The sequence below is a fragment of the Cucurbita pepo genome, chromosome 5, assembly GCF_057944985.1.
Source record: "Cucurbita pepo subsp. pepo isolate OVF chromosome 5, ASM5794498v1, whole genome shotgun sequence".
NCBI classification, from domain to species: Eukaryota; Viridiplantae; Streptophyta; class Magnoliopsida; order Cucurbitales; family Cucurbitaceae; genus Cucurbita; species Cucurbita pepo.
This window is the reverse complement of record NC_141802.1, coordinates 14,814,217-14,834,457: the sequence shown is the minus strand read 5'-3', so window position 1 is coordinate 14,834,457 and position 20,241 is coordinate 14,814,217. Positions and strand designations below refer to the sequence as shown.

General features: G+C 36.1%; 2 protein-coding genes across 3 annotated transcripts; both read left to right on the top strand.

Moving 5' to 3' along the window:
• The first annotated feature begins 720 nt into the window (after positions 1–720).
• ALDH5F1 (aldehyde dehydrogenase 5F1) lies at positions 721–13,507 on the top strand. Of its 2 annotated transcripts, XM_023678754.2 has the most exons (20): positions 721–890; positions 976–1,131; positions 3,286–3,385; positions 3,976–4,024; positions 4,390–4,477; positions 4,566–4,676; positions 5,181–5,243; positions 5,370–5,480; positions 6,272–6,337; positions 6,422–6,499; positions 6,592–6,669; positions 7,875–7,941; positions 8,392–8,477; positions 9,476–9,508; positions 9,613–9,645; positions 10,844–10,944; positions 11,429–11,514; positions 11,614–11,720; positions 11,803–11,880; positions 13,234–13,507. In XM_023678754.2, the coding sequence occupies exons 1-20, from the start codon at positions 771–773 to the stop codon at positions 13,270–13,272; spliced, it is 1,650 nt and encodes a 549-aa protein (XP_023534522.2). In that variant the 5' UTR covers positions 721–770; the 3' UTR covers positions 13,273–13,507. The 2 variants fall into 2 exon arrangements, with proteins under 2 accessions (XP_023534522.2, XP_086979885.1); XM_087123759.1 differs by lacking the exon at positions 721–890 and having other exon boundaries at positions 991–1,131; positions 3,242–3,385.
• A 2,778-nt stretch (positions 13,508–16,285) lies between these two features.
• Positions 16,286–18,870, top strand: APL (Homeodomain-like superfamily protein). Its single transcript, XM_023678068.2, has 6 exons — positions 16,286–16,673; positions 16,753–16,829; positions 17,045–17,111; positions 17,185–17,251; positions 17,453–17,495; positions 18,078–18,870. The coding sequence occupies exons 1-6, from the start codon at positions 16,499–16,501 to the stop codon at positions 18,684–18,686; spliced, it is 1,038 nt and encodes a 345-aa protein (XP_023533836.2). The 5' UTR covers positions 16,286–16,498; the 3' UTR covers positions 18,687–18,870.
• The last annotated feature ends 1,371 nt before the right edge of the window (positions 18,871–20,241 follow it).

Sequence of the window (20,241 nt, the reverse complement as noted above, 5' to 3'; positions counted from 1 at the left end):
AAACAGACTTTTGACTCTACGGTAATTTAAATGATAAAACAGCTTAATTTAGAACTTGAAAAATGTGTCTTCACTCTCTGTTTGAAAGCAACTTAATTTATGATATAATTAAAAGGATAAAACAGACTTTTGACTCAGCATTAATTAAAAGATAAAATAGCTTAATTTAGGTCTTGAAAAACAGGTCTTTACTCTCTCGCTCGTTTGAAAACAGCTTAATTTATGATATAATTAAAAGGATAAAACAGACTTTTCACCACTAAAACCCATAAAAAAATTAAAACGTTAAAAAAACTACCCTTATTATTAGTATAGAGATAAAATTGTCAGTACCACGATTCAAAAACTACGGTTAAATTTAAAAAATAACCTTAGTAACCTTAACCTTTATCGGTTTATCGGTTTATCGGTTTCCTTCATATATTAATGGTAATATTTTTTTAATATCTTTAAAAAAATTAAGAGTGATATTTAAAATATAATTTTTTTTTGAAAATTGAAAAGTATTATTTAACTTAAAAATTTTAAAATACTTTTTAAATGTATGAGGGTATAATTGGAATATAGAATTTTCACTGATATTTTTTTACCTTATTTCTTTTTATGTTTTAAGAATATTATTAAAAGATAGTTCTTACCCTCAGTTATTTTTATTAATTAAACTTTTTAAATTTTTTATCCAGTACCGAAATTCGTGTAGATAAGGTGAGCACGTCCACTGTGCAGATCCATACATGCACTAAGAAGAAGAATCAACAGAGATAACGAAGATGACTATGACGGTCGCCGCAAGAGCAATCGCAACGGCTCGATCAGTGGTGCGAGCGAGCAGGCTCCGTAATGTGTTTACTGCGCAGAAATCTCAGTCTCACGCTCTTCTCATTCGTCAGGTAATCGCATTGCTCCTTCCTTTGTTCTTCATTGGCTATTTGAGTTTCTAGAATTGGAGCTTATGAAAATGTGCTTGAATGTCAGATGAGCTCGGAGGCGCAGAGTATGCGCTCCGAGGAGCAGAGCATGAGCTCGGAGGTGCAGAGCATCGCCGCTCGTCTTCGTAATTCTGGATTGTTACGAAGCCAAGGCCTCATTGGCGGCCAGTGGATTGATGCTTACGATGGGAGGACCATTAAGGTATGGCCAAAATGATTTTTGAATTCTAAAATTAAAAAATACTCTTACAGGTAGTACCGCAATTTTAAAAATAGTTATCTATTAGTGTTAGTATATGAACAAAAACGGTTTATCTATCCCTCATAGATCATCTCCCTCTTTGATAACATTTCTTGTGGTTCAACTTATAGTTCAACAATTCCTTACTTCATTTCTCAATCTCTGAAGCTTTCCTCATTTATTTATTTTTCTTCTTACATGTCTACTTTAAATAGAAAGAGGATCAACTTGTTAGAGACGAATAATAGGTGGAGACACTGGGATGGAGACTAATCCAGTCATTCTCCTTCTTATGAATATTTTCACTGCACTGCAATATAAGCTCCAGAAAAGACCAACCATGGATTTACTGGGGCCGGCTCCTTATTTATAGCTTGGTCAACGGTTATATCCGGTAAAGCTATATTTGGTAAAGCTATATATAGTAAAGTTATATATAGTAAAACTAGGTAAAGTTATATATGGTAAATAGCTATATATAGTAGATGACTAAATCTGGTAAAGCTATATATAGTAAACTAAACCATATATATTAGAGCTTTGAAAATGTACTTTCTATTCTCTCTTTCTGTTTCTTGAAGTCATCAATAAAAACAAATTCTTTTAGCCAGAGTTCTCCTTGCACTTTTCTCTATCCCATTCTTTGTGTTCATCTAGATCGAGCGTGTGCGTTGTTGTGCGATCCTAACAACTGGTATCAGAGCTAACAACTGGTATCGATCCCAACATTTACACGACCTCGATTTCCCAACATCAACACATTTTGTTGACATGTCTGTTGGATGAACCATCTATCTTCTCAAAACACATATCACCTTCTTCCACTGACTTACTAGTGAAATTTACTAGTGAAATGATAACGTCTTCTAATATGTTTTTTTTCTTTGAATGATAAACCGGGTTCTTAACCAAATGTATGATACTTGTCTTGTCTTGTCTTGTCTTGTCTTGACTCTCACTTGATCGGTTGGGCGCCACTTCTATGTCGCCGCCTTATTTATCTGCATATAGGGGTCACAACCTACTGTTTTTCATAGCATGGCTGTCACATTCTTTCCCCTTTAAACTAGTCATTGTTCTCGATGACTTTTTCAATGGCACAATCGTTCGTGGAATGTGACATTCTCTCCCACTTAACCTTTGCATTGTCCCGATGGCGATTTGAACGCCGAATTGTTGCTAACTAACATGTTAAAAATATACATGCCTCAGAAATGAATACGAAAATTACACACTACTTATAGGCCATCCACTTACGAACCTTTTCCCAGTTTTTGGGACTCACAGCATAAGCACGACAAACTGCCCAATAGTTGTGGGCTATCTCACTAGGGACCTACCTCGCCTTTCTCTTTGGCTCATCCTGGGACTTACCAGAAAAACCATGGCAAAACTAGCATCCTAAGTTGGAAGGAGTGCGCCCCAAACATGGTCCTCGTCGTGGTCCTCATCGTGGTCACATCCCTTACTGAAACAAATTGTAGAAGCTTTTAACGCAATCCATCCACTTGTTGGCACCACTCTTCAGCCAACTTCTTACTTAGCCACCTTCATGTAGCAGACGTTGCATTTGACGTTCCTCTTGGTCTTGCTGCAGCCTCATTCTTTTTATTTCTTTAACAACTAGCCTTGTGTTCCTTCTCAACCAAGGGTTGTTCTTGACATTTTGTGAAACCACCCACCTTAGGCACGAGAAGATAAACGGTTTATGCCTACATTCTAACGATAAAAAGTTCAAGGATATTATGTTTCTTTTGTTAAAAAAAGTTTAAAGGTGTTTTTGAAGTTTTAAAAAAAGTTTAAGGGTATTAATGAAAATTTTGAAGTTTTAAGGGAATTTTTGAAACACCCTTGAAAGTGTAAGGGTAGGTTTGAAACAAAATATTAACGGTTTATATCCAAAACTAACTATAAAAATATTTTTTAGTTTTATTTTTAAAATTTGAGGGTATTATTGAAACTTTTAAAAGTTGAAGGTATCTTCGAGACAAAGTACAAAGTTTAGGGGTATTTGTATTAATTTAGTCTGTATGTTAGAAATGGGCTGATTCGTTCCCTTATATTTGCTCAGGATTACGTTTCAGACTATCGAGAAATTTCATCGTTATGTTGCAGGTTCATAATCCAGCAAATGGTGAAGTTATAGCCAATGTCCCTCTCATGAGCAAAAGGGAGACAGATGATGCTATTACTTCAGCTTATGATGCTTTTAAGTGTAGGTTTCAGATTGGTTTTTAATAAAAGCTTATACGTGCAATAAGTTACAATGTTAGGTTGAAATGTTGAACCAGTTTTTCGATTTGTACGTCTTCATAATATTGATGCTGCATTTGTCACCTTTTTTATGGTGCAAACTCTACAAACCTTTTGGTAACTATGAGACTCAAATACTATTTTTGGAACCATTTTTCTGTGACTTCCATCGTCTTGGTTTCGGCTTACCCCCCCCCCCCCCCCCCCCCCATTATTTGAAGAATTTATCTAGAAACATGTTGAATATATGAATAGTTGGATACATATGGTATTTAATATTGATGTCTTTTGATGTACTTTCCTACTAGTATTCATATGTGTAGGATTTGTCATTTGTGGTAAGTCAAGTAAAACGAAGTCATTTACAATAAAATACAACTTGTTTCTCTTAAATTATGTGTAAGAGAACACTTTCCTTCTGCTGTCTCTTGAGTTTATTGTGAAGGTCTGCTACATTCTCAACCGTTAATTTAGACAATGATAGTTGTTTTTGTGAAAAAAAAAAAAAAAAAATTCACTAACTTGATCCATCTACCTTAATTCACCTTAAAGCTTGGAGCAAGCTCACTGCAGCTGATCGGAGTAATCGCTTACGTAAATGGTATCAACTTATTCATTTGTTTTTCTAAGTTTGCTTATTTATATTCTCTGCTATTACTTTTCCTTTTTATTTCCAATTGCATATTATGAGAAAACGAATCATCTTATTCGAGTAATTTGAGATATTAGTATAAAAGTATTAACATCTTTTTATGTCAAGATAAATTTGTTGAAAATTGTATCCTTTTGTGCTCTGAGTAGGCTTTGAGTAAGAGAAGGATATATAAAAAGTAGCAGAGGCAATAATATTGAGCACTTTTGATATTGAACCATTACAACATTCGTTGTTGCCTAGTTCCTTGGAATACTATTCCATTGGTTACTTGCCATTCTTATGACGTTTCTCCTTTCTCCTGTATTTTGAAGGTACGAGCTTCTAACTACCCACAAAGAAGAGATTGGACAATTGATAACCTTAGAGCAAGGCAAACCATTAAAGGAATCAGTGGGTGAGGTATCATATGGTTCACTGCCGTAATCGTCAGAATTTCATGTGGCATCACTTTGTTCTTTTAACATACATCTTCCAAATCATCATACAGATAAACTACGGAGCCAGCTTTCTTGAATTCTTTTCCGAGGAAGCAAAACGAGTATACGGTGACATAATCTCACCAACTATAGCTGATCGTCGACTTTTTGTGTTGAAGCAGGTCAAGTAACAGTTCAACGCTGTTTGTTATTTTTTTTTTTATGATTACTTGAATGCCTTCCGTATGCATCATTATGTATACATTTGAGGAAACTACTCAAAATTAGTCAACCAACCCAAAAAATTAATTGAAATGTTCAATATGGAGATGTTTGGAATATCTATATATTGTACCCACACATTGCATCTCTATCATGAGCTTAAGGCATAGGATACTAAGCGACCATCTTATAAGTCTTTGAAGTATTGAACAATAAATTTGTGTTATTCTATCCCGTGTTTCCTAAAACTGTAGTTGTCATGTTGAAATTCCACTGATCATGTAATGCCTAGGTTTGAGTACTAGATCTGAAGGGAGCCTCCCTTTCATCTCACACCAGTACACTCTTTTCTTCTATAATTTATGCATACTCGCTTTCGATAGTCATGCTTAGTCTCATATAAAATGTTGAAGCTTTTAGCAATATTCAGTACCATAGTTTTTCACAAACAGTTACTTTTGCAGCCAGTTGGAGTTGTTGGTGTTATTACCCCTTGGAACTTTCCGTTGGCTATGATTACACGGAAGGTTAGTCCCCTTCATGAGCATTTGTGTTCAATTGTTTACTATGCTGCTTTCTTTAATGAGAACACGATCTTTCAATTAATATATACTATTGACAAAACCGTATTATATGATACCCCTTCATTTCAGGTTGCACCTGCTCTTGCATGTGGTTGTACGGTGGTCATAAAACCCTCTGAACTTACTCCCTTGACAGCTTTAGCAGCAGCTGAGCTCTCACTGCAAGCTGGAATTCCCCCAGTAATTACTAATGAAGATGTTTTCCCTTTAATTCATTTTGAAAGTTATCATTGTGCATTTATATTGGCAACATTAACAGAATTTGACTTTGTACCTGTTTTTCTGATAGTCTTGGGATTTGGTTGTTTTATTCATAAATTACTTTTAGTTGGTTGTGTTGTCATTAACTGCTGAGGAAAAACGAGAAGATTTGTAAAACATTAGCTTGGCCTAAATATGTGAGATCCCACATCGATTGGGGAGGAAAACGAAACATTTTTTATTAGGGTGTGGAAACCTCTCCCTAGCAGATGCGTTTTAAAAATCTTGAGGGGAAGCCCAAAGAGGACAATATCTGTTAGCGGCGGGCTTGGACCATTACAAATGGTATCAGAGCCAGACACAGAGCGATGTGCCAGCAAGGAGACTGAGTCTCGAAGGGGGTTGACACGAGGCGGTGTGCCAACAAGAACGCTGGACCCCAAGGGGGGGGAGGTGGATTGCGAGTTCCCACATCGGTTGGGGAGGAGAACGAAACATTCTTTATACGGGTGTGGAAACCTCTCCCTAGCAAACGCGTTTTAAAAACCTTGAGGGGAAAGCCCAAAGATGACAATATCTGCTAGTGGTGGACTTGGGCCGTTACAGAATAACTATTTTAGTTCTCTTTGTTTTACATTTTTGTTAATCCTTGTTGTGTTTTCCAAACACTATAGTCGCATTTGTCTCTGTAATCTTCAGTTTGCAACTCAATACTGGGTGCAATTTTCAGTTTATTATATATGTCTACGGGTTGATTTTTTAATGTGTAGGGTGTAGTGAACGTGGTTATGGGAGATGCTCCTGCTATTGGGGATGCTATACTTGCAAGTACACAGGTTCCTTACAATTACTAACAGAATGATATTTTTTTGCAGTATGGTGCTATTGCTTTAATCTTGTGTTTTATCCAACCTGTGCAGGTTAGAAAAATCACGTTTACTGGCTCAACAGCAGTTGGAAAAAAATTGATGGCTGGAGCTGCTGGGACTGTTAAAAAGGTATTCACAGTTCCTAAAGTGCAAGCAATTTTTCAGGTAATGGAGATTTGAAGAAACATAAGTGGTTTTTGATACTCGTTTCTCTTTTCTAGGTGTCCTTAGAACTTGGGGGTAATGCACCTCACATAGTCTTTGATGATGCAGATGTGGATGTTGCAGTAAAAGGAGTTGTAAGTGAAATTATTGATTATTAATATAATATGTGAGCATCAATTTTGTTTACATTTTCATTTCAGCAACATTCCAAGACATAACTTATATCCATTTGCCTAGAGTTCCCTCCTAGAAATATAGCCATCGCCACCCCCTCACATCAATTCCACAAGCTTCTTATCCATTCTTATTTGATCATGGCTGGGAGCAAATAAAAATAGAAATACTCTCATAGGATTAGGGATAATCAGGCTCGAACGGATGACTTCGACACTCTACCACTGTGTTAATAGGAACTCAAACTGGATTTATGGTAAAAGTAATAAGAACAGGTTTGACATAATTTTTTGGGTTGTCATTTCCATTGTGCTAATCTAGATTTTATTTTAATCTAAACAACATATTTTGTAACAGTAATTTGCCAGTAGAGAAAACAAGATCACAAGTGCAGTTCCTACAAGCTTTGGTCTGTAGTTTGTAACCACTGTGAGAAAGAACTACAAGAAAACCTTTAGAAAGATTTACGCTCCAAAAACGAATATCCCTTCTCCCATGATTAATCTCAAGCTCCCGGATCAAGGATAAAAGAGCCATAACATTCACCACTTCCCTATCAAATGAAGGACAACAAAACCCCAACAATAGAGAAGGAGAGCTCCTAGAATGAGAAAGGCCATTTGAGCAATTTCTTATAGAGAACAAATGAAATAAATGAAGAAACTTAGAGTACAGGAGTTTAGCCTCCCATTGCCCACAAAACACTGAACAAAATGAGAAAAGAAAGGGATCTCATTAGAAATATCTTTCAAGGATTTTTGGAAGTGCGTTTGATCCCACCCAACATTCACTGGGAGGGTGAGAACCATATATGCTCGTGACAATCACGGTGAGTACCTCGGGATTTGTATTTGTTCAATCGCCACTCTTACCTCCAAAACAAGGGAGTTGGAGTCTGTTTGTGTTCTTCTTTAATTGTTCATCTTTTGGAGCCTATTATGACCTTAATTTGAAGTTATGCTTCTATTTTTCCTTAATATTATGTTCTACATGCAGTTTTCGTTATTCGAGGTAAGTTAATTTTCTCATTCTGTTTGGTAAACTTGGGAAAGTAGTACTATTTACCATAATTGTTGCGAATCAGTAGTAGGATTACTATTTATTATAAGTGCATACTCATCTCGCTTTGGAAAATTCAGTAGTGAAACCTTATTTGATCTTTCAGATTGCATCCAAGTTTCGGAATAGTGGACAGACTTGTGTTTCTGCCAATAGGATCCTTGTTCAAGAAGGTATTGGCAGATGTATACTTTAGTTGTGAAAACACTTACCTCTGCTCATTTAAAATATTCAGCTCACTGATATTAGTTTTTTTTTTTGTTGCTCAGAGTATTTTATGGATGCTTTTGTGGTAGGAGTAGTGAACATACTTAAGAGCTGACTTTAATATCTTGAATTGTACTAATGCATCTGGACATTCAATTGTCCATTTAAGTTTTGCTGAATTTTTAAGAAATGAAGATAGTGATAGGTGAACTAATTCTTAGAAGGAAACAAACCATGTAAACCTTCCTGAAGGAAGGGGAACGGATGAAAATCACATTGGAGGAAACTGTATATTGTTATGTATTGATGTAGAACCATAGTTCCATATAATCCTCAATCAATTCTTCAAAATTATTGGCTTTATCTGGTTGAATCATGTTCTTTCCTTCGGGTTTGAACTAAGCTCTAGTTTTCAGGCATATACGAGAAATTTTGTAATGCTTTCTCAAAAGCTGCGCAAGATCTGCAAGTTGGTGATGGGTTTGGTGAAGGTGTTGCTCAGGTAGTTTCTCGTGCCTACAATCCCTGATTCAATTGTGATTGTCAGTCTTTTCTTTGTAAAGTTATCTTCCAAGCTCAAGGTAATTTAATTTTGTTAATTGCAAAGAGTATGTATTTGCTCCTTTAACCCTCCATATTGTGTTACACCTTTGTATTGCGAAGGATCTCTTATCTCGAGTGCTATGTCATCAACCTTTCGGAGTTAAAATCAGGATCGATGGATAAAGGAAACTAAATTCTCTTTTGAAAAAATAAGTTACAAGAAACAGGAAATTTTTTTCGGAATATTAGCTAGCTCTTGGCACCAAAAACAGGAATTCCGAATGCACACTCATCTTATAGAATTTCTTTAGTCACAGCTTTGAAAGAGGGTTTACAACCAACTTTCCAACTTTCCATTTAAACATAGTCGTTTTTGTCATGACGTTTTTGTTCGTATTTCGGTAAGCAAAAAGAGTTTGAAGCACAAGAATTTTCAGATCTTTTGAGCAAGGTAGGTCTCTATCTTTCACTCATGTGTATAGTACCGGGAGGATCACCAGTTGATTGTAGTAGAGGTATATCTTTCTACAGCTGATGGAAATTCCCAATTTGGAGAAAGAGGACTTGTCTGATCTTACAACCTCGGTGTCTTAAAAAGCCCCTTCTTTCCTTCTTTCCTTTTTTGTTATTGTTGAAGGCAAAGCCAGCCGGTTTTCGATTCTTTCTTTTTCTATTTATTCTGGATTAGTTTTCTTCGTTGCTTATTCCTGGATTCCCTATCTAAATACAGTTGCAATTACCCTCCCTTTTGCGTTAGTTCGAATGGTATAGTTCTTTCTAATCTTTACCTCTGTTCTCTGGTTTTACTCTTAAATGATATCATATATTTCTTATTTGAAAAATAGAATGGCACACTTTTTCTAACAAGCACATTATGTAATATTTAATTTAAAGTAAACTTCTTTTTAGTTGAACTTGAGTTCTACATTACTTTGATTCTTGCTTCTTTTTTTTCAGGGTCCTTTGATTAATGAAGCTGCCGTGCAGAAGGTTTGTTTTGTTTTCATCACGTTACCCATCAAATCTGCATTATTGCGACAATTAATTTGAACAATTTCTGTATGCATTGATGCATGTGGACCTTTTCCTGACAGGTTGAGAAATTTCTTCAAGATGCCATCACAAAGGTTTGTTTCTGACTTGGTATTTTGGAACTATTAATTACTATTATAGTAGTGATTCATAGAAGTTCTGCTAGTTTATTACTTTAGGTTTAACTGGAAAATGGTAAACTCTTTATAATTGTTAAAGATCACGTATTTGTTTAGAATGCTGTCAGTTAGTATCTAATTAAATCTCCGTTAGGAGTTAGATCTAGTTTTTTTATTTGATTTAGTTTTGATTTGATTAGATTTTATTTTGATTTGTTTACTCGTTTGTTACCAGATTTTCTGCAGATTTTTAGGTAGATTTTCTGAATATCTTTTGTTATCTCTGTATAAATATGGAGCATTCTTGCTCTTCATAATTCAATCTTCTCATCAATCATTCAATAACTCACTCTTTCACTAACAATAATTAAAAGCGAGTAGAGAAATATATGGTAGATATGTACATAGAGGAGGTGGTTATATCTAGTAAAACCATATATAGTAAACTGAAATCATATATAAACCCTTAGGGAGTGCTCTGAAGATTTACTTTCTACGTTCTTTGTATTCTCTACTATACATACCTTAAGTCATTAATATAAACCTTCATTTTCTCTCTCCTATTCTTTGTGTTCATCTAGATTGAGTGTCATTAATATAAACCTTCATTTTCTCTCTCCTATTCTTTGTGTTCATTAGATTGAGTGTGTGAGTTGTTGTGCGATCTTAAAAGTTGCTTTATTCTAACCTCTAATTAGTCCTCTTCAGTGAACTTTCTTAGTTATTGAAACGATATTATATGTTTACCTTCAACATTTCCTTCTTATCTACAGTACCTTGAGTGATTGGCATCCTAAATATGAACATACATATGCCAGTGAAACTTTCCAAAGGGGTTGAAAGGTCCTGAGAGATGTTTTGTGTGTTGCTAGATTTAATGTGTACTCGTTGGCTTTTGTCAGCCAGTCTTTTTTGTAGTTGTCAGTTGGGTCGTAGTATTCAAGTCCTTTTTTGATAACCTTCTTCTAAGAATGCCTTTGTATATCCTTCATTTGTTCTTTATGAATCTATGAAAGCTGGTCTCTCATAGAAAAAAAAGCTTTCCAAAATTTGGGGTGCTGATATGTTTATGATTATGATTACCCCATTTATTTCCAATTTGTGTAACTAAGAAATCTTTTGAAGTTCACTCAGTTCTCTCTCCCATTCTCTCCTTCCTAATTTTCTTCTGAAGGGAGCAAAAGTTGTTCTTGGTGGTAAAAGACACAGCCTTGGGATGACATTTTTTGAACCTACAGTCATTGCTGACGTGAATAGTGATATGCTTTTATTCAGGTATTAATGTTGCATTTTACGTCCTTAAAGAATTTTGAGCTGGCTAATTAAGGGGAAGGTCACGGGTTTATTAGTAAGCAATACTATCTTCGGTACGAGACCTTTTGGGAAAACCACAAGCAAAGCCACGAGACTTTATGCTCAAAGTGGACAATATCATACCATTGTGGAGGGTCGTGATTTCTAACATGGTATCATAGTCATGCCCTTAACTTAGTCATGTCAATAAATAGAATCCTCAAGTATCGAATAAGAAGTTGCTAGCCTTGAAGGTGTAGCCAAAAAGTGACTCAAGTGTTGAACAAAGGGTGTACTTTGTTCGAGAGCTCTAGAGTAAGGATTCAAACCTCGATTAAGGGGAGGATTGTTGGGAGAGAAGTCCCACATTGACTAATTAAGGGGAAGATCATGGGTTTATAAATAAGGAATACTATCTTCATTGGTATGAGATCTGCTTCGTGCCTCTGGTTCTATTTAATATCAGGGAGGAAGTATTCGGTCCCGTGGCACCCTTGCTGCCATTTAGAACAGAGGAGGAAGCAATTGGTCTCGCTAATGACGCCAATGCAGGTATTGCTATAGCGCCTATCCATTTACCACCCTCAATAAATTGTGTTTCCTAGAGGTTTTTAGGCCATCAGTTCCCTAAATTTTGATTATTTCTTACAGGATTAGCTGCTTGCGTATACACAAATAATATTCAACGTTCATGGAGAATGACTGAAGCTCTTGAATATGGAATGGTTGGTGTTAATGAAAGCCTAATTGCTACAGAGGTAAGCCTATGTGGAGGTGGTACATTTTTTATTAGAGGAAATGTGGAGTGGGTTATGACATCCCCCTTATGTCTTACTGCAGGTGGCTCCATTTGGTGGCATTAAACAGTCAGGCCTTGGTCGGGAAGGATCCAAATATGGGATGGACGATTATCTTGAGGTATTATTCATCCCCTATTCTTTGCATTATCCAATCTTTCTTCTGCTTGTTGTTTGCCTCTCTATAGGCTTTCCCTTCCAAGCTTCCTTTCAGAGTTTTAAAACGAGTTTACTAGAGAGAGGTTTCCATATCCTTATAAGGAATGCTTCGTTCCCCTCTTCAACCAATGTGAGATCTCACAATCCACCCTTCTTGAGGGTCCAGCATACTCGTTGACACACCATTCGGTGTCTGACTTTGATACCATTTGTAATAACCCAAACCCACCGTTAGCAGATATTGTCCTCTTTGGTTCTTCCCTTCTTGATTTTAAAATGCGTCTACTAGGGAGAGGTTTCCACACCCTTATAAGGAATGTTTTGTTCCCCTCTCCAACTAACGTGAGATCTCACAATCCACCCCTCTTAGGGGTCAGCGTCCTTGCTGGCACACCATTCGGTGTCTGGTTCTTATATCATTTGTAACAGTCCAAGTCCACCGTTAACAGATATTGTCCTCAGTGGGTCTTCCCTTCAAGATTTTAAAACGCATCTACTATAGGGAGAGGTTTCCACACCCTTATAAGGAATGTTTCGTTCTCATCTCCAACTAATGTGAGATCTCACAATCCACCCCTCTTGAAGGCCAGCGTCCTTGCTGGCACACCATTCGAAGTCTGCTTTGATATCATTTGTAATAGCCCAAGCCCACTGTTAACAGATATGGTTCTCTTTGGGCCTTTCCTTCAAGATTTTAAAATGGGTCTTCTAATAGGTTTCCACACCCTTATAAGGAATGCTTTGTTCCCATCTCCAACTAATGTGAGATCTCACAATCCACCCCTCTTGGGGGCCAGCGTCCTCGCTGACACACCATTCGATGTCTGGTTTTGATATCATTTGTAATAGCCCAAACTCACCGTTAATAAATATTGTTATCTTTGGGCCTTCCCTTACAAATATTGTTCTCTTTGGGCCTTCCCTTCCGGGCTTCCCTTTAAGATTTTAAAACGCGTCTATTAGATAGAGGTTTCCACACCCTTATAAAGAATTCTTCGTTTCCCTGTCCATCCAACGTGTGATCTCACATTTTCAAACAAGTTTCTAAAAATTATACTCGTTTTCTCTCCCATTTCTTGATTTTCATTTTCCTTTTGTAGGGAAACATTGAATTCTTTTAACTAAATTTAAACAACAAAACAAGTTTTTAAAAATTACTTAGAAACCTTCATAAAAAGTAGATTACAAAACAAAGAAAACTTAATTTTTCAAACGAACGAATCTCTCGACATTGATCTGCTTGTGAAATGTAATAGGCTTGTGGTTCATTTTTTAAAATAGAATTTATAGCACTTTCTCAATAACATGATTGCAGCTGAAATACGTTTGTTTGGGGAATATGGACGGCAACTGATGAGCTGAGTGCTGCAAGTAGCGTTAAGCTACAAACAATGGGCTTGGTCTTGGGCTTGTGTGATCAAATCAAAACCAGATAGGCAGAGGCCTATAAAGCCTATTCAGTAGTAAGTTCATAGTGTTTTGATGCTATTCATTGTGACCTTATCTGTTTACATGCTTTCCTGATCAAATGTAGAAGAAAAAACAAACCATCAGTCCACTTTTAAGACAGTTTAAGAAGCTTCTCAAAATAGGTTTACGATATGCTCGAAGACGATAGATTCTCGAGCTTCTTGCTTATCCGTTACCCCGAACCCGACCTTGACCCTAATGCTAGTTTCTTAACAATTAAGCAATGATAAAATTCACAAAGTCTCAAGAGTTGTCCTGGACACGTAAATTGCATACAATTCTAGGGGTAATTAGGGCATAAAAATATTCTACAACAAAGATTTTCTCTGCCCCAGTAGATGATTAGTCAGCCGTACATGGCAAATCTAGAGAGACTAGATAAAAAAGCTAAGGAATATATTCATTTTAAAAGAGTAGGAATTATTCTTTTTTTAAATTTAAAAAAAAAAAAAAAAAAACATGCTTAAAATTTAAGCAAAAATGTTCTCCACACTAAACGAACCCACTTTTTTTTTTTTTTTTTTTTTTTTCCCAAGGGGGGCTTTTATGATAATATTGAAAATTTAATGGGCTAAAAGGCAAAGCCTAAATTTGCTTGAAGGGGCTTCAAAGTTTGATATTTGCATTAATTCCCCCATGTTTGATTGAAAAACGCTTTGATTTTATTGCACATCGATCAAGGCATGCTTGTAAAAGAAGCGATTAAAAAAAAAGGGGTCGGTTTATTGAATTTTTTTATTCATTTAAGCATCGTTTTGTTTTATTAAGATGCGAATTAAGTCTCACGTCAATTTAAAAGTTTGGACATCGTCAACAACATATTCTCTTGCTTAAGACTACTAAAACAAGTATATAAAATATATCATAACTTAAAAGACGTTAAATAACCCTAAATTATATGGAATTTATGACTATATACTTGAGTTTAAACATGAAGATAATATCCCAAAAATCACTTTGGTCAAATGATTATAGACTAGGTGAGAATATGGGCTATCATGAGATATTATCAAATTTCATTTAAAATCACCCCCTAAATGTAATATTATTGCATAAATAGAGGATTTCACGGCTATTTATTCGATTCTATCATTTCACTCTAATATCATATTGAAAGAAGTCTTTATGCACGTGTGAAAGTTGTGCGTTAATGATTTTAAAATAGAATTGTATCGATGAGGGTAAATTGATTTATACGAATATTAATTAGGGTTTTGATTTTTCGAGTTTTCGGTGTGAGAGAATGCGATGAAATGAGGAGATGAAAGTTTTGATTCCCGAGAAAACTTTAGAGGTTAGTAGAGAGAAGCGAATGGAATTAGGTCCACCATGATGGGTCTGTCATGGCTGATTAAAAAACAGAGCCTTTTCATGTTGAGAGGCTCTATATTTTTCTCACAAGAACCTAACAAATCAACCAACTCCAAATAGCATAGCATAAAGTTAAAAGGAATTGGTTCCCATTCATATCTGTAACTTGCTTTTGTATTTGGAGCTTTCAATCCCATCCATTCAATTATGATCTTCTTCTTTCCTAGTTTCTTGTTCTACAACATTGAATCTTCAAACCCTTTTGAATTTGAGCTCGTATTGCACGAATGGAGGCATTTTGAAGCCGACCCAAATCTATCAAAAGTGATTTTGATCCTCGAACGGCTAGGAATATGATCCAAACTTGAGATAGGACGATTTAGTCAAATATCGCTTCAAGAAAGATGAAAATTATTGTAAATTAACAGTGAGAAACCAAACACTGTTTCGAGCTAAACTAGAAATCTTTGAATTGAACGATGATTCAACATGGTTCTAGAGAGATGTACTGTGAGATCTCACATCGATTAGAGAGAGAAACACAACATTTTTACAAAGATGTGGAAACCTCTTCCAAACAGACGCGTTTTAAAATTGTTGAGAGAAAACTAGAAATAGAAAGCTCAAATAGGACAATATATGTCGGTGATGGACTTAGAATTGTGTATAAAATGGGTACTAACGTGAGGAAATTTCTTGTTCAAAATGTAATGGGAAAGTGTTTGAGTGATTGTAAATAATTAAGCTAAAAAGTGAGCCGTGGTACGACACAAAACACAAAGCAAAGCAGTAATATGGGAAAGGATAAAGGACCATTTGTGATGATTACATGAAGAGGGTTTCCCTTTTTGAACGAGAGGCGTCGGAGAAAGGACTAACGAACTACTTACCTGTATTTAGTTACCGTTATGTGAATAAAATGACGCCCCAACTCTACTCAAGACCAAAATAAGCTTACTAAGCTAAGAACAAAGCAATACCCGTCTACTATTTCATCGACTTTCGAGTTTAACGAGTGTAAGGTTGGAGCGCGTTATGTGAGTAAAATGATACCCCAACTCGACTCTGGACCAAAATAAGTTTGCTAAGCTAAGAGCAAAGCAAAACCCATCTACTTTTTCACCAACTTTCGAGTTTAACAAGTGTAAGGTTGGAGCGTTATGCGAGTAAAATGATGCCCCAACTCGACTCGGGACCAAAATAAGCTTGTTAAGCTAAGAACAAAGCAATACCCGTCTACTTTTTCCATCAACTTTCGAGTTTAACGAGTGTGAGATTGAAGAACGGAGCTTCGTGATTAAGAAACGTGATAAGTATTTTCGAGTTACTGATTTGGACACATGAATTTATGATGACAAAATAAATGAAGTAAAAGAGTGAACGTTTTAACTTCCCATAATAGTTAACCTCATATCTTATAAACAAAGACTATTAAGAATAGTTAACCCGAACATAGCTAAAAAGTTAAAGCGGGTCTAGGGCTCTATTCGTAAATTTAACATTATGAAGGACCAAAATGAAATTAAAAAAGAATTCATGTGAGAGAAAGGAGGGGAGAGAGAGAGAGAGAGAGAGAGAGAGAGAGAGAGAGAGAGAGAATCTTTTGTCAAAAGTGTGTCCCTGTTGTTTGTGGTGACTATGGCAAAATAAAAACCAAAGCAAAAGCAAAAAAAGAAAAGCACCCTATTCCTCCTCCCTTCCTTGTTCCCCTGAATCTCCTCAGTATTTCCAGACACAACAAACCAAACCAAACCAAACCAAACCAAAACCTAAGCCAAAACAAAGAACAATTGACAACAATGTTTCATGCCACCAAGAAACCCTCCTCTATGACATCTTCCCATGACAGGCCAATGTGTGTCCAAGGAGATTCCGGTCTCGTCCTCACCACCGACCCCAAGCCCCGTCTCCGCTGGACGGTCGAGCTCCACGAGCGCTTCGTCGACGCTGTCACTCAGCTCGGAGGACCCGACAGTATGCACTTTTCTCACCTTCGTTTTTTTTTTCTTTTTCTTTCTTCTTTCTCCTTATTAGGGTTCATATCTCTTTTCAGAGGCCACTCCCAAGACCATCATGAGGGTTATGGGCGTCAAGGGCCTCACTCTCTACCATCTCAAGAGCCATCTTCAGGTAATTTCCATATCCCGGGTCTCGATCCCGTCATATTTAAAATCTAAATTTATCATAACCCATCGACCTAAACTTTTGAATTGAGTAATAATTTGATAAAACATCGACACCACCAAACATGTTTTGTGTTACTTTTCGATAATTCTTTACTGGGTCGATGAAACTTTTGAGTTTAGTGGTAGTTTAACGTTCTTTTGCTCTCGGAACGTGTTCAGAAGTTCAGGCTCGGTAAGCAACCGCACAAGGAATTCAACGATCAATCGATAAAGGATGGCATGAGAGGTGAGTTCCATGAAAGTTCCATATATCTTCTAATAATTCTAAATTTCAATTGATTTATGTATGATATGTGCAGCTTCAGCCTTAGAACTTCACAGAAACAGTGGATCTTCTTCCACCTTAATGGACCGTAGCATGAACGAGTAAGCCTCTTTATTTATTTATTTATTTATTTATTTTTGCTTTTCCTTTATTTATTTATTTATTTATTTATTAAATTTTATTGTTAGAGAAGGTGGGGTTAAGAGTGAACACTTTATTTTGTGGTTTCTTGTACGACAAATGTTGTCGGATTCTCTAATTAACAAACAGCGTACTGAACAAATAACCTATTTTTCTGCTAGAATGCAATTGGAGGTCCAAAGACGGCTGCATGAACAAATTGAGGTCAGCCCATCATTTATTTTTGTAACATATTGACATGATACTGATTTTGGTCGTGTTTAAGCCGTTTATGAGTGTTCATGAATTGAGTTGGGTCGGTTAAGACATTTCTTATATCAAATCCAGTTGTTTCGATTCTAAATTTTTTCCGTGTTATTAGCTCTCATTAAATAAGTAACTAACCCAGCTACAAAGTACCAGGATTAGATTGATTCGAGTTGTTTGAGTCATTTATTTATAAAAAAAAAAATGCTTTTTAAGAACGGTCACTCAATTTCAATATTTATTTTTAAAAATTAAACTCAAATTAAGAAATTTAAACGGTTTGATTCAACTCAAATTAATGCAGGGAAACCCACGAAACCAATGTAACCCATAAAATTTTCATTTATTTGAGCTCAAGTAAGATAATAATCGAATCTAATCAGTTGATTGAATTTTTCGGGTCATTAAGTTTTTAGAACGTCTCTAAGTATATTAGATACAAATTTAAAAACTCGAGGGGTATTAGATTTTGTTTAAGATAAAAAAAAATATATTTAAAATTACAAGAATTAAGTATATAATAAATGGCCTAATTTGTAGGTACAAAGACATCTTCAATTGAGGATTGAGGCTCAAGGCAAATACATGCAAAGCATATTGGAGAAAGCTTGCCAAACCCTCGCCGGCGAAAATATGGCCGCCGCCGCCGGACGTTTCAAAACCACTTCCAACAACATTGGAACAACCACCAATCTTGTTTCAGACGCCGCCAACAAAGCCTTCATTTCACCTCCTCCTCCTCCTCACACCTTCCCTCCTTTTCAAGACATCAACAACCTATTTACCTCGGAACCACCGGCGCCTGCGCCGCCTCTTATCGACTGCCTCAAGAAGCCGAACCCCTTCATCTCCGACACCGGTAAGACCCCCATTTTCTGGGCCGATGATCTCCGTCTCCAGGACTTAGGAACCCCGTCGGCCACCCTAGCGCCACCGCCACCACCCATCAATGGCTCGGCTGACTTGGACCCTCAACAGCTGGAAATGTATGAAACTAAGCCACCGCCACTGCTTCTCTCCGTTGGCAACAATGTGATGACGAATGAGAAGAAGTTCGACGTGTCGTTAAAGCTCGAGGGACCGTCACCGCGACATTCGTCGGGGCATTCCAATGAGAAGGTGAATAACAATAATAACCCTACAATGTAACAATCACAGGGAAGAAATAATTCTAATTTGGGTTAATTAAAATTTAAATGTAATTAATTAAATATAGATTAGGGTTTAGATGTTAACAAATGGGTATACTAATTATTATTAATACATTGTATATTTTGATCCATTTTGTTTTAAGAAACTGTTTGCAATGAAATAAAGAATAATTTTTTTTTTTTTTTGTTATTATTTTTTTAAAAAAGAAATAGGGTTTGTGAAAAAAAACAAGACATATACTACTATCTTGGAGGTTGGTCGAGAAATTTTTTGGCTTACCTACGAGCTGGGAACTGTATTCTTTCATGGTAGGATAAATGTGGGACGGAAGCTTATGTCGAGTCGAGAAATGTGTTCTTTCATGATATGATAAATATGGGACATAAATTTATGTTGAGTCGTGAACTGTATTCTTTCATGACATGATAAACGTGGGACAGAAGCTTATGTCGAGTCGAGAAATGTGTCCTTTCATGATATGATAAATATGGAACATAAATTTATGTTGAGTCGGGAACTGTGTTCTTTCATGATATGATAAACGTGGGAAAGAAGCTTATGTCGAGTCGAGAAATGTGTTCTTTCATGATATGATAAATATGGGACATAAATTTATGTTGAGCCGGGAACTATATTCTTTCGTGATATGATAAACATGGGACGAAAGTTTATGTTGAGCTGAGAACTGTATTCTTTCATGACATGATAAACATGGGACAAAAGTTTATGTTGAGTCGGGAACTTTATTCTTCCGTGATATGATAAACATGGGACGAAAGACATATTGAGTCGGGAATTGTATTCTTTCGTGATATGATAAACATGGGACGGATGTTTATGTTGAGTCGGGAACTGTATTCTTTCGTGATATGATAAACATGGACGGAAGTTTATGTTGATCGATAAGACGAAAGAAGACTTCATCTTTTGAAGAAAATCCAAACAAAGATCGAATGATTTGACTGCTACCGTAGCTAACATGCTTGGAACTACGAAATGTAATTCAACCTTCCTAAATCATTCCAAAATATAAAATCGTTAGTCACAATATATAAGTTTCGGGTTCGTTCTCGAGAGTCAGGTTGAGAAACTAAAATTTGGAGATAGATCTCGGTCTCGTTGAATAATCTCTCGAGAATTAGGTTAAAAGTTGGAGAGAGATAATAAGCATATATTTATGTTTTGGTTTCCCTTTTACCTTTTTTTCTTTTCTTCTTTATTCATTACTTTTTATTTTTCCACTGTTTTTTTTTTATTTCTTTTTCTTTTTAACTAAAAAGCCATTTTCTGAAGACAAAAGATTTAGTTCTTAGGGTTCTTGGAATAATGTATCCAAATTAATGAACAAATGAAGGCTTTCAACCTAAATATTCATTGAACAAAACCCTTGAGTTGGTCTATTTGATGTTCTAAGCGTATACTCGTCGAGCGTATTCAAGGAGGAGACAGCGACGGACGAAGGACGAGACAACTTTTAGCTCCCTCTAATTTAAGGTTGATTGGTGAGTTAGCACGATATCAGATGGGTTAATGTAATACCCGAAACCCACCG